The sequence below is a fragment of the Talpa occidentalis genome, unplaced genomic scaffold, assembly GCF_014898055.3.
Source record: "Talpa occidentalis isolate TD23 unplaced genomic scaffold, MPIMG_talOcc4v2.1 talOcc4.16, whole genome shotgun sequence".
Taxonomy (NCBI): domain Eukaryota; kingdom Metazoa; phylum Chordata; class Mammalia; order Eulipotyphla; family Talpidae; genus Talpa; species Talpa occidentalis.
Genome location: NW_023601653.1, coordinates 64,925,430 through 64,940,691, shown reverse-complemented (window position 1 = coordinate 64,940,691; position 15,262 = coordinate 64,925,430). Strand labels below are relative to the sequence as shown.

Below are 15,262 nucleotides of genomic sequence, written 5' to 3'. Positions count from 1 at the left end.
TTTTTAATTTAAGGCTTATGCTTGCAATAATACATATTTGGAGCTTCACACTTCTTTGCATAATACTCAGACTGTAGCATAACACAGTGACTTGTTAACCTATCATTAGGAAGTTCTGCTTCTCTTATTCTGTAATAAAGAAAAACACATAATTCTGTAGTTATATAACATGAGGACAAACCAAGAAACAACAGCATTTCATTGAATTGCAATAGAAGCATATGGATGAAGACAATTTTCATTGAATATTGTCAGAGTTGGGAGTTAGACAAACTGAGCTGTCCTTTCTTCAATATCTATCAAGATGACACTAATATTCAACACCATTCTTCATGTCCATAATTTAAATCAAAAGCATCAATATCATTCTTCTTATATTCCTTTTCATACCTTTCTTCTCTTAAGTTCTACAATGTTGGGGCAAACCAAGAAACAATAGCATTTTTCAATGCTACTATAACATTATTTAAATAAAACTTACTTTAGCTGGGAAGTTGACCCATTTAAGAGCATCCATGGCTGATCACTATCATTACGGTAGACTCCAATCCATGACGCAACTGATATGGAGTTCATCAATTTCTATTCAAACATAAAGAATTTTCACTTACATAGGAATGATGAATGGCTTCTTTAAAAAAAAAAAAAACACAAGTAATGAGTTTTTTCATAAGAGCCCATATTTTCAGAAGGAAGAGCCAGACTCCAATCTCAGACCACATAGAGTGTGCTGAGAACAAGTATACATAGTGCCACAAATTCTCACCAGCACATCTTAATTACATAACATGAGCTCCTAAAATTTTTTTCAATTTTTATTTTTTTTTATTTTTGTAAAGATTTATTTATTTATCCATGCAAGAGCTTGGGCACAGGCAGAGATACGGGGAGTGAGAGGATTCACCAGAAACAGAGTGGGGAACAGGACAGACATTGACTGAAATACACTGCTGAGGGGAGCAATGGGCAAGACAAGAGAGGTCTGCAGTGCCATGTGGGTAGCTCTCTGGCCAGCTGGAGATTGAACTCATGTGGCAAAGGTTGCGAATTGCTTCATAGTGCTGTGCTTAATCACTTGAGCCACAGGGATGCCCTGAGCTCCTGAACATTTATACTTAGGAACTTCACTCTTCTTGTCATGTGAACAAGGAAAATACGGACCTAGGCCTGTGGCCTCTCACCACCAACCTACAATAGTAGGAGGCTTGGGGCAGCCATTCCTCCCCTGAGGTGAGGGGTCCTGTACAGCAACATCAGGGCAACCTGACAAGGGCCATGCCTCAGGACAGTGACAACACTCAGTAGCTGGGATATGCTTCCCCTCTCACCACGAAGCACACATGAGCAGGGCTGGGAAGGTGGAGATGTGACAACTAAGGGGACCCAGAGGCTGAAAATACGAACAGAGGAAGTTTCTTTATCTCTGATGACACTGACATCCCACACCTGACACATTAAACAGAATGGATTTTAAAATGTTATATCATAAAATTCTGCAAGTGAAAATTGACAAACAGCAGTTAAATGCAATAATGTAGATGAATTACTGAGGATTTATAGGGGAGTGACAAGACAGGAACAAAATTATATACCATATGACTGCATTTCATTTCATAAAGGGGAAAAAAGATCTATAAAATTAAAAGTCAAGTCAGTGTTTCAACAACCAGACAGCAGGAGTGAGGAGAGAGCAGACAGGGTGGCTGGGCTGCACTGGGGGCTGGGACTTCTACTCAGGATCTGCTCTGCAGATACAATTTTCATTCACTTGGTGATTAATCTGCCAGATCACAATATGCTGCCCTTTCTTGATGTTTATTAAACAGCAATTTTTATTTTTATATATGAAATATGGCTTCATATATATATATGAAATATTATTCTCTATGAAAGCCAAGAACTGGGTTTCTCAAGTGTGCACTAACGGGTAAAAAATTTTAGTAAAATCCTCAAAATCAGATAATGGAATGTTACGCAAACTATAAATGAACTCAAACTTTGTACAATAATATATATTAATTCTATAAATATAAAATAAACTGGAATAAGTCTTCAATAATATGGCTGGAACACTGAAATTCTTACCAGTTCTTCCTCAGTGTCTATGTAGAGCAGCTGAGAGTTGTTATTCTGACAGGCCTTCACGCTCTCCTTCCAGGTTTTTTTTTCAGCACCAAAGTAATAGCAGCTGTTGGAGTACATAATCCATTCATTTGGACAAGGGCCACAATGACATGCTGAAGGAAGATTGTGAATTACTAACTAAAACTATTTGCATTACTAAAATAAGACATATCATATACATGCCGAGATATGAACCTACATGTACATAGCACAGGCACACACCTCACGGCTCGTGCATACAACACACATTCACAGGAAAAGGGGCAGCTTCTCATACTATAATTTCTTTGCCCATATGAATCAAACTCACACAGAGTATCCACACAAATGTCCTGACTTTAGTAAATAATGTCATTTTTTAAAATAGCAAAATTATTTATACATATAATAGCAGCAGGACATGAGTCAATTGGCCACATGGTGTGGGGGTTCTAAGTGAATTTTTTCCTGTTGTTGGATATGATGACCCCTTCCTATTATCATTATTCAAAAACATTTTTTTTATTTTATTATATAATGTATGTTTTACCAGAAAATGTGTTATCATTTTTAGCTAGTCTAACAAATGTATATCATGCAAACTTTACTAACATCAGAATTTCTGAATTTATTGTGTACCTTTCTCGATGTTTGTTACTGGCAAGAAATCATTCTGCTCTGGATTTATAGTAACTAGAAAATAAAAAATAATCATTATGAAAATTAAAAGTGTTCTAAGTAAAAATCAATATAATAATATTTCTAAGTTAGAAATCTATGTTGGTAGGGTGATAATAATAATGTATAATAAAGTTGACTTTCCAAAGAAATTAGTACAATAACATGGCTTTGGGGGAAAATTACACAAAAATTTAGGGTCAAATTTCATCATCTCCTACAGTATGTGTTACCAATTCTCAAAAATAAATTCATAATTCTCAACTGGGTCTTTCAGTTTCCTAAAGCATGTCATTGAATCATGATATTTGAATCTATAAAATACTCCCCATTATCATTCTGCATATAAACACTTTTGACAAATTCAAAACAACCATTCAAAACTTAATTGAAACCATACATTAAAATGAGTTTTCTCCTTAATACCCAAACTATTTAGAGCACTGGTAACGATCAAGTGTATACTTTGTCCTTTACAATCTTTGAAAATTTCCTTACCGGGAGTAAGGACTATGGTTTTTATTACCGTGGACACCAAGACCAGGCAGATGATCCCCAGGACCTCAGCAGTAATCTGCCCTGGAGGTAAAGGTGGGTCTGCAGGGAGAGAAATGGAAACACGGACAAAAAGTGGAGACAAATGTTGACAGTTTACAGACACGAGAACCCACCTGTGCAAGAGGTCACATATAGAAGGTTGGATCACAAATCCACATACCAGCTGTAATCTTGCCTCCAGAATATATGCTGTGATTTTAGTAAACATAATGTTCCATGAGTTGCTGTCAAAGACCTCATCATCCAACAATGCAGGAACTACATTTGTCCTCACATTTCAGATTAGAATGACATATTCATATTTTAAGCTTCGATGCTCTCACAAAAACTATGTAAGCTTATTCCCTACTCTTTTCGCACAACAGCACCTCAATCATACAGCCCAGAGCAGTTACACATGTGTCTATTACTTTATCTTTGCATGTGTAGTACTTGTTATTCCCTTAAAGGCCCTGAGAAGTATTTTGAAGATGTCATTCCACAGAGGTTATTTGCTATTCTGTTGATGAAGAGGAACTTTATGTGCCATTACCTTTAATTTCCTGTCCTCTTGGGTCCAGATTCACTTCTGGAGAGTTCTCTATTTGGTCATTCATCCTTGCAGCTGAGTAGTGTCAGGGACAGTGTCTGCTATAGCTGCAGGCAAGTCCTTACTAAATGCTGCCCTTGATGACCAGATCTCTAGTGTAGTCATGTGGGTGGAGCATGTAGAGTAATACATTCATGTGCAGTTGAATAATGGACAATTCAGATTAAAATTTCCTTAGAACTTAAAAATATGTTGTGAAATATAAATTAATTATAAAAGTGCTGTTTTATTTTTCACACAATTCTAATGGTTGGAGGAATAGAAGACCAAATATCAATGGCATAATGTTCACAAATAATAACATCCACACAAATTTAAAGTCAGCTACCCAACAAACATTTTGAAACATTTAGAAAAACTGTCTGAAAGTGCTAAATTAGAAAAAATGATATCTTAACTTTTATATTTTTTATCTATTCATAATTAAAGACTGAATAGTCATCGTTTGTAATAGTTGTGTTATAATATGTATTAATTTCCTGATCTAAATTACTTGTATAAAGTAACTAACATTTATTAATTTATTATTAAAAAGGTATGAGAGGTTAAAAAAATGATGATTTCTAAAATATTGTAGTTTTAAGAAATTGAAATTTTGAAGAATATTTACTGTATAGAAAATAATATGTGATACATTAGCTTCTCGAAATCCTAAACAATATTGATAGGATAAAGATTTGGATATGACATTTATTTTAGAAAAGAAGTTGGTAAATGAAGAATGAAAAAGATGAAACTGTATAAAATGATAAACTAAAAATCATTTAGGGGGCAATACTGTTGGTTCAAACTTCCAGAGCGATTCTCATTTTATTGATAATTACAATAAATCAACAATGCAATTTGATAATTGATGAAAGAGCTCTCCAGAGAGGAATCTAAAATTAATTCTGGCTTTAAAAACTACAATATTTACATAGTGTCTACCAATTTTGCTTACAATCTAAAACTGGAATAAAAACATAAGATATAACACCTATAAAACACCTAACATTCAACCTGCCGTTTAGAAGCTCTCAATGAAAAGTCAGTAAGTTTAATTATTCTTTTCAGACAATAATGTAGTTATTTCTGATTCATATCCATTACATTAGACCATACAACGTAGTTCCTTAGACAGGAGTCTCTTTTATCAGTGTTGTGTATCTTCTTGGTAATGTTTAGAGACATTAAACAATGTTTTGATAGTTTACAAGTAAGTTAGAATTTTATGCACTATGCCATCCTCATTCATATGAACAATTAAATTGGTTTTATTAAGATTAAGAAAGTATACAAGGAATTACATTTGAGCTTTTTGATTAGATGAATTAGTTTTAAAAAACTATGTTTAATACCTGGGCTAAACAACAAAAATATATAGAAGTATAACTGTACTGATTGCAAATTCCAAAATAAATTATCCATGTCATGATGCTTATGGGATCAGATAAAATTGTATTGATTAAAAAATCAAATTATCTTTGTATATATGCAATTGAGTAATACAGTAAAGTACTTGAATATTTAAGATAACCTCTAATATGTTTCATATTTATGATTATTTTCCAACCTGAATTACTCAATAAAGATATGAATGTTCTCTATAATTTGATTGCACAGCAATTGTTGCATCATATACAGCATGTGTGATCAATGAGATGAGCTGGTAGAGAGACAGTAGAGGAGGAACACATACCTTCTCTTGCCCAAAGAGTGGCGTATCCTCTAGTAAGAGACCTGGTTATTCTTGGAAACAAACAAACAGTATCTGTGGTTTACATACACTCTCCTGTGAACCTGCAGAGTGAAGCCACACTGGAAAAAGTAGATTTCTTGTCAAAGTGTCACTTAAACCTTGAACAGGAAAGCCTAGCTATTGTGAAGGCAGTTTCTCGTCACACACCTCCAGAGCAGAGGAGACTGAACTTGTAGTGTGTCATTTAGTTTGTCCATTGACAAATGCCTCTAAGAAATTGTGTTCCTATTCTAAAAGATATCAGGAGACAAAGGACTTAACCATAATTAGCTGTTAAAAGCTTCCATCTCAACCACAAACCCTGAAAACTTAAGTCTAGTGAAGAATATAATAGATGTTTTACTGTTACACAAGGTTGTTGTATCTTGGCATTAGATATCTTTTTCTCATACTTTCATATTCATTTCTGTTTTAATGGTACACATTTCTAAAACCATAAATCCCTCAGCAATATATACTAAATAATATGCCACAAGTTATTCTAAAGACTTCAATTTTCAACTTTATTATTATCAGTTCTCATGCTTTTCTTCTCTATCTCTCTGCATTCAGTTATTTTTTTTTTAATTTCTGAAGAGTTGTTTAAATTTCCACTGATAAAAATTGTCATATGGCATGATAAAGCTTTCAAATTTATTGAATTATATCACCTCCCATGATTGAAATATTAATTTTTCATTATGCTTTTCATTGATTCACCCCCTAATCATAACATAATCAACAAGTGATTATTTACAAAACATCTCTACTTAATAGGAATACTTGTTGTTAGTATGACAAAAATCCAAGTCTAAACATTCAGGGGACAAAGAGTTAATTTTTTAAATATCACTTAAACAAAAAATTGGCAGACAGAAAAAGTAGGTTTTCATTTATTTGTTTATTTATTTTTTGCACTCTCACTTTTATTAGCCTTTCTGTAGTGTGACATCTGAATTAACTTAACCTTCTGGCCTATAGCTCCCTTTGATTATCTTTTTTTTATAATAAATTTTATTTTTATATTCTCCATACAATTGCAACACCCTTATTTTGACCCCAATCCCTCCCCTCCCCACCCCCCACCTCCCCTAGAGTGTCTCTGGTTCATAGCTGTTTGTTAATTTTGATTTTCACTTTCTTATAGTTATTCAGTTTCCTGGTCCCTTATTTAAGTTTTCTAGATTCCTGCTATGAGTGAGATCATCCGGTATTTTTCTTTTTCAAAGAGTAGGTTTTTAATACTCTAATTGATTTATCAGTCACACTAGCCATTATTTACAGAAATGTTACATTTCCAGCTTCTAACAAAGTTCGCCTAAAATAGAAGTAGTAACTATAGGGTAAGTGAAAAAGTGTCAGGATTTTCTGCCCTCCTGCCATTAGGATTAATGGTGAATCCTGCAGTCTTGAATGCATGCCTGACGGTGGACACCTGGAGTAGGGTGTGGGCAATCATGGTGGGTACACCTGGGCTGAGAGACTGGGCCTATAAAGGCGGCATCACCAGGAAGCCAGTAGACCAGACCAGACCAGAAGCGGAACAGCAGAACCACGAGAAGAGAAAGAACAAGGCAACGACAGAACTCCGGAGAGCCCAGAAAGACTGAAGACTTGCGGAGGGCTGGGAGGCAAGCAAGCTGTCACCCCTGGCTGCCATATGCCTGGTAAATCACAATAAAAGCCTAAAAAAGCAAGTGAGGGCTCCAGGAACACTCCTTCACCCATCTGCATAGAATCATAGAGATCCTGCACTGTGCTCTTCCTTGTACAACAGTAACCATAAAAAGGAAATCCCTACATGATTATGTTTCCGTGATGTGTCTATTTTATGAGTCAAAGAAATGATCAGAATGTATGTTCACAGTATCATATGAATTAGAAGGAAATATGAAAGCAATATTCTATCTTTTGAAATCAAATGTCTTAAATACACATATTGCTGAAAAAGGAAAAGGCAGAAATCTGAGCACACATCAAAGAAACTGAAAAAAGGAAAAGTCCAAATTAAATGAAATTAGTATACAATAATAGAAGGAAGAAAACAATAAATAGCACAAACAAATGACAAAGAGCAAAATTGTTAAAGAGCATGAACAAAGCACGTGTATCCTCACTGTAAACTTAAGCTGAGAACCTAAGTCTATTGTATCTATTTCCACATGAAAAAACATTATGGTTTGTAATAGGTGCACCAGAAAATAAGCCATTATTACGAATACATTTTAATGTCTACACAAAATAGAAAATTTGTTGAAACTGGAACTCACCAAAAGCTGTACAGCAAATAGTTCTACCTGAAGTAACGTCACATGTGTTACAGCCATTGAGTTCTCACAACCCCCCCCAAAACAGGTTTACATGCTCAGATGGTATCACCATGAAATAACACTAAGTTCCACAGTGCTCTTACAGAAAGGCTTCAAGCTAGAAGAAAAACAAGAATCCTTTTTACAGTAGCCTTGATTCAAGACCTGTCAAATGGGTAGCTGTGAATTAAAACAGTCTAATCTTTTTGTGAATAAGAAAGACAAATGTGCTGATCTAAATAAAATGTATACCTGGATAAAAAACCCACAGAATGATTGCTATAGTTTTATTGCAAAAATGCAAGTTGATCTCATATTTGAGGGAAATTAAGATAATTTACTTCATAAACATTTTACAAATAAAACATTTCTCATTCCAATTGATGCAAAATGAATAAAAATAAAACATTAAACTTATAAAACCATTACAAAAATAACAATGTGATGAAATGACATTAATTTGAGAGTGATGATGAGAAAGTTACACTAAAGCTCATATTTCAGAATGATTATTGAAATCTTTTTCCCTAAATTGGGAATACATAGAAATCATTCACCGTAACTTTTATTCAATATTGAATATAAAGCTCTGGTCTGTAATAAGCCAATTAAAAAAATAATTGCACTTGGAGAGAAGAAACAACTTCTGATTATTTACAATTGCATCCCTATTATATCAAAATTCATCATTCATGTATTCATATATTATATTAGATTCATATATTAGATTGACAGAATTAACATGTAAAGTTTGCAAAATATTGCATGAAAATCAATAAGCCAACTTCAGTTTTATTACTTTTTACAGCACTGAAAATTGCAAACACACATTTCACACACTTTTAAATAAAATGTCATTAAAAAATACCATTAAAAAGTACCAGTAAGAAGTACCATTAAAGCATAACACCATTTCCCTATGTCTTCTATATAAATACATAGCATAATGAGAAAAAAAAAAACAAATTTAAGGAAGGATTAAGGTTGATATAGACTCAAAAACTAAATATGGTAAAGATGACTAAACTCCAAATTACTTTAAAGATTAAATGTTCTCAAACGTCATCACAGAATTTTTTAAAAACAGCTTTATTGAGATATAAGTGAAAAAGCATAAAATTCAGCCATGTGAAGTGAATAAACCAAAGACATTTAGCATATTCAGAGTTTGCAAACGTCACTACTTTTAGCACTGAAAATATTCCATCATTTCAAAAAGAAACAGAGTACCAATCAGTGGGCAGTTCCTCTTCCCACCTCCCCTCAGTCTCTGGCAAGACCAGTCCACTTTCTTTGCCTATGATTTTGCTGTTACTTACAAATGGATTCACACAACAAATGATCTTTTTGATGGTTGAACGCCACAAGTGAAATGTAGAGCAAAAAATTTCAGACAAATATTAATGATATCTATACTTTTTTGCTGAACATAGTGTATTTCAATAATTATCTTGGAAAAATGTCATTAGAACAAAACACGAAATCACTAAGAAGACTTTTTTTCTTGAAATGGAAAGTTACTCAGAAAATCCAAATTTAGGTTTTTTTTTTTTAATTTTAAGGCTTATGCTTGCAATAATACATATTTGGAGCTTCACATTTCTCTGCATAATACTCAGACTGTAGCATAACACAGTGACTTGTTAACCTATCATTAGGAAGTTCTGCTTCTCTTATTCTGTAATAAAGAAAAACACATAATTCTGTTGTTATATAACATGAGGACAAACCAAGAAACAACAGCATTTCATTGAATTACAATAGAAGCATATGGATGAAGACAATTTTCATTGAATATTGTCAGAGTTGGGAGTTAGACAAACTGAGCTGTCCTTTCTTCAATATCTATCAAGATGACACTAATATTCAACACCATTCTTCATGTCCATAATTTAAATCAAAAGCATCAATATCATTCTTCTTATATTCCTTTTCATACCTTTCTTCTCTTATGTTCTATAATGTTGGGGCAAACCAAGAAACAATAGCATTTTTCAATGCTACTATAACATTATTTAAATACAACTTACTTTAGCTGGGAAGTTGACCCATTTAAGAGCTTCCATGGCTGATCACTATCATTACGGTGGACTCCAATCCATGACGCAACTGATATGGAGTTCATCAATTTCTATTCAAACATAAAGAATTTTCACTTACATAGGAATGATGAATGGCTTCTTTAAAAAAAAAAGTAATGAGTTTTTTCATAAGAGCCCATATTTTCAGAAGGAAGAGCCAGACTCCAATCTCAGACCACATAGAGTGTGCTGAGAACAAGGGTACATAGTGCCACCAATTCTCACCAGCACATCTTAATTACATAACATGAGCTCCTAAATATTTTTTTATTTTTTTCTTTATTTTTTGACGATTTATTTATTTATTCATGCAAGAGCTGGGGCACAGGCAGAGATGTGGGGAGTGAGAGGATTCACCAGAGACGGTGCGGGGAACAGGACAGGCAGATCAATTGAAATGCACTGCTGAGGGGAGCAGCAGGCGAGACAGGAGAGGTTTGTTGCACCATGTGGGTAGCTCCCTGGCCAGCTGAGGATTGAACTCATGTGGGAAAGGTTATGGATTGCTTCATGGTGCTGTGCTTAATCACTTGAGCCACAGGGATGCCCCAAAATCCTGAATATCTATACTTAGGAACTTCACTCTTCTTGTCATGTAAACAAGGAAAATACTGAACTAGGCCTGTGGCCTGTCAGCACCAACCTACAACAGTAGGAGGCTTGGGGCAGCCATTCCTTCTCTGAGGTGAGGGGACCTGTGCAGCAACAACAGGGCAGCCTGACAAGGGCCATGCCTCAGGACAGTGACAACACTCAGTAGCCAGGACATGCTTCACCTCTCACCACGAAGCACACATGAGCAGGGCTGGGAAGGTGGAGTTGGGACAACTAAGGTGACCCTAAGGCTGAAAATACCCAACAGAGGAAGTTTCTTTATCTCTGATGACACTGACATCACACCTGACACATTAAACAGAATGGATTTTAAAATGTTATATCATAAAATTCTGCAAGTGAAAATTGGCAAACAGCAGACAAATGCAATAATATAGATGAATTACTGAAGAATTATATGGGAGTGACAAGACAGGAACAAAAGTATCTACCATTTGACTGCATTTCAGTTCATAAACGAGAAAAAAGATCTATGAAAAGAAAAGTCAAGTCAGTGGGTCGATAACCAGACAGCAAGAGTGAAGAGAGAGCAGACAGGGTGGCTGGGCTGCACTGGGGGCTGGGACTTCTACTCAGGATCTGCTCTGCAGATAGAATTTTCATTCACTTGGTGATTAATCTGCCCAATCACAATATGCTGCCCTTTCTTGATGTTTATTAAACAGCAATTTTTATTTTTTAGATATGAAATATGGTTTCATATACATATATGAAATATGATTCTCTATGAAAGCCAAGAACTGGGTTTCTCAAGTGTGCACTAATGGGGAAAAATTTTAGTAAAATCCTCAAAATCAGACAATGGAATGTTATACAAACTATAAATGAACTACAACTTTGTACAATAATATATATGAATTCTCTAAATATAAAATAGACTGGATGAGTCTTCAATAATATGGCTGGGACACTGAAATTCTTACCAGTTCTTCCTCAGTGTCTATGTAGAGCAGCTGAGAGTTGTTACTCTGACAGGCCGTCACGCTCTCCTTCCAGGTTTTTTTTTCAGCACCAAAGTAATAGCAGCTGTTGGAGTACATAATCCACTCCCTTGGACAAGGGCCACAATGACATGCTGAAGGATGATTGTGAATTATTAACTAAAACTATTTGCATTACTAAAATAAGACATATCATATACATGCCGAGATATGAACCTACATGTACATTACACAGGCACACACCTCACAGCTGCTGCATACAATACACATTCACAGGAAAAGGGGCAGCTTCTCAGACTATAATTTATGTGCCCATATGAACCAAACTCACACCAAATATCCACGCAAATGTCCTGACTTTAGTAAATAATGTCATTTTTTAAAATAGCAAAATTATTTATATCTATAATAGCAGCAGGACATGAGCCATTTGGCCACATGTGTGGGGGGGTTCTAGTGAAATTTTTTCCTGTTATTGGATAGGATGAACCCCTCCTATTATCATTATTCACAAACTTATTTTTATTTTATTATATAATGTATGTTTTACCAGAAAAATGTGTTATCATTTTTAGCTAGTCTAACATATGTATATCATGCAAACTGTACTAACATCAGAATTTCTGAATTCATTGTGTACCTTTCTCGATGTTTGTTACTGTCGAGAAATCATTCTGCTCTGGATTAGTAGCTAGAAAATAAAAAGTAATCATTATGAAAATTAAAAGTGTTCTAAGTAAAAATCAATATAATAATATTTCTAAGTCAGAAATGTATGTTGGTACGGTAATAGTAATAATCTATAATAAAGTGACTTTCTAAGGAAATTAGTAAAATAATAAAGCTTTGGGCCTCCCAAGTGGCACAGCGGGTTGCGTGCCACTCTGTGAAGCTGTCCACAGCTTCTACAGCACGTGTTCGATTCCTGGCCAGCAAGCCAGGGAGAAACCCACTTGGTGCAGTGACCGCTCTGGCCTTGCCCTCTGCTCCCCTCAGCAGCGTATTTTGTCACTGCCTATTCTGCTCCCTGCTCTGTCTCTGGTGAATTCTCTCACCCTCCCATGTCTCTGACCTGTACCCCAGTTCATGAATAAATAAATAAATCTTAAAAAATGAATAATGCTTTGGGGGAATAAATCACAAAACTTTAGAGTCAAATTTCACCATCTTAGTGTATGTAGTCACCAAATTTAAAAAATCATTTTATACCTTGTTTTTGTTGAGTCGTGTGAGTTCTTTGTATAACTTAGTTTTCAATAAATAAAGTCTTTCAGTCTCCTAAAGCATGAGTTTGAATCATGATATCTGAATCTACATAAAATCTCAACAATCAGTTTGTATATTTGTACTTTTGAGAAGTTAAGATTAAACATTCAAGATTAAATGTATTCAAATGGATACATTAACACAATAATTCTATTCCTTAATATTATGAACTATTTAAAAGCACTGACAATCATTAAGTGAAAAGTTTCATTATAATCTTTCATGAATTTACCTACGGGTAAATTAATCCACACTGGCACAATAATGCATATCAAGGCAAGGCAGGTGAGTCCCAAGATCCCAGCAATACGCTTCTCTGGAGGTGCTGCTAAGCCTGCAGGGAGAGAAACGGAAACGTTGAGGTGGAGACAGTTGTTCAGTTTACACACAACAAAATCTACATGAACAGGGAGTCACATGTATAAATTTGGACCCAAGATGTCTTTCTCCCACTGGAATCCTTCCCCCAGAGTATACCATTGCTTTTTTAGTAAACAAAACACCCATGCATTTTTGTTTGTCAACAATTATAAATTAAAACAATACCTGGAAAAAAATAGCCATCAGGTTTCCTACTAGAATACCATATTCCATTGCCAAATTCTCAGCCTCACAAATGAAAAACATGTCAGTTTATTCCCCATTCTTTGTGCACCTCCACCCCTCTGCATCTCCAAGAAGAGTTGTGCTGTGCGTCTACTAAATGTTTTACCTCTGAGGTGACAGGACTTGCCATTCTCCTGAGGATCCCGAGCAGCATTGTGAAGACTTAATTCTGCATAGGTTACTCCCTGCTCCGTTACAGTAGTGGAGCTTTTACTCTCTTTAGGTTTCACTTGCGGCCTCTTTGAGACCTTTGCCAGCTTCAGCTCTGCATAGGTGACTCTTTGCTCCTTCATCTCTGCTGCTCTGTAAAGTCAGGAACTGCTGCACTCTCTGATAAATGCTTCTCAGTCTTTAATAAATGGTGCATAGGACCAGATCACTGTGGGCAGAGCGTGAGTTGAGTGATAGAGTCATATTGCAGTTGAACAACACACTGTCTGGTCTAAAGTCCTAGAGCACTAAGATAGTATCACCAGAGGTGGATCCCATCACTCCAGCATACAGCCAATGATGTAAACAAAACTTACCTCAATGAGAAAATTTAAAACATATGAACTCCTAGGAATCTTAAGCATATGTTTCATGACAGAATAAGTAGTTTTTAAAAAGATATTCTGTACTGACACTATAGTACTGGTTAGGAAAATGAAAAGCAAAAAAAAAATAATAATCAAAAATGAGATGCCAATGACCAATATTATCTTTATTAATCTAAGGTATATTACACGGCAGCATCTTAATACCTTGTGTTACTATATTGAAATGAAAATTTTGCCTCAGAAAAAATGATGCATCCATTTTATATCAATTTTTAAAACTAATGGTGAAAGATTGAATGTTTTAATTTGGAGAAATATTGTTAGAATTTCCCACACTATTTTCATTTGGTCATTACTTTTATTTATTAAAGGGGGATGAGGTGTTATTCAATTATCTCAAGTTATTTTCTTTTAAAAAAATGTCTTTCACTATTGAGATATTCTGAGAAATTTTTACAATCTAAAGAAATTTTCTATATTTGCTAATGTTAATGGCATATTAAGCTCTTCCAAAGCCTAAACAACAGTGAAAACAAAACAACAAAAAATAATATTTTAAAAATTTATGATTTTGAGTAATACAAGAGATTGGTAATTGATTTAATAGCTAGAGAAAAAACATAAAATGATAAATACACTATTGTTCATTAATTATCAGAACATTATTGGTTAAAACTTCCAAAAAGATCCTATAACTATCCAAGTTAATGAATGGTGCCTTAGTTGTGCAAGTAATTGAAATAAATAAAAAATCATAATTTCAGTAATTCAGTAAATAGACACTATAATAAGTGAGATCTAGAATTAATTCTGACTTTGATACTTACTAAGTATCACATTTTCATTTTAACTCAGTAAAAAAAGAAAAAGGAGAAATAAAATAAAAAGTTATATTGAGTCTTCCAAATTAGTTTTAGTTTTCTAATCTAAAATGGCAATAGGAATATTTAAGATATAAAATATATGTAAAACATGATATCCAACCTGACTTGTCAGCTGCAATAATACATTCCCTATTTTCATCATTATTTTGATACAACCACCATGTTTTTCCTATTTCATAACATTTATACCAGGTAACCTAATACATCAGAAAGGAGTTTGTTTTATTAGCATGATATTTCTTGAACAATGCATGTTCATTTTTAAGCATTTTGTGTACTTTGAAATCCAAAATGGCATTTTATAGAAGCTATCTCATCTTGATTTCTATTAACATTAAAACCTTTTATATTAAATCAAAGAATGTAAATGAGGAAT

At 34.3% G+C, this 15,262-nt stretch overlaps 1 protein-coding gene across 1 annotated transcript in view; it reads right to left on the bottom strand.

Annotated features, from left to right (window-relative positions):
* The window catches only part of LOC119246993 (NKG2-C type II integral membrane protein-like), a 42,247-nt gene extending 28,460 nt beyond the window's left edge, over positions 1-13,787 (bottom strand). The window contains exons 1-6 of the mRNA XM_054696768.1: positions 13,570-13,787; positions 13,090-13,191; positions 12,232-12,282; positions 11,574-11,725; positions 9,985-10,085; positions 3,280-3,452 (exon numbers count right to left, since the gene is read on the bottom strand). Coding sequence (XP_054552743.1) covers positions 3,280-3,452; positions 9,985-10,085; positions 11,574-11,725; positions 12,232-12,282; positions 13,090-13,191; positions 13,570-13,756 — 766 coding nt within the window. The 5' untranslated portion in view covers positions 13,757-13,787. The remainder of the gene's footprint in view (positions 1-3,279; positions 3,453-9,984; positions 10,086-11,573; positions 11,726-12,231; positions 12,283-13,089; positions 13,192-13,569) is intronic.
* Positions 13,788-15,262: the final 1,475 nt, after the last annotated feature.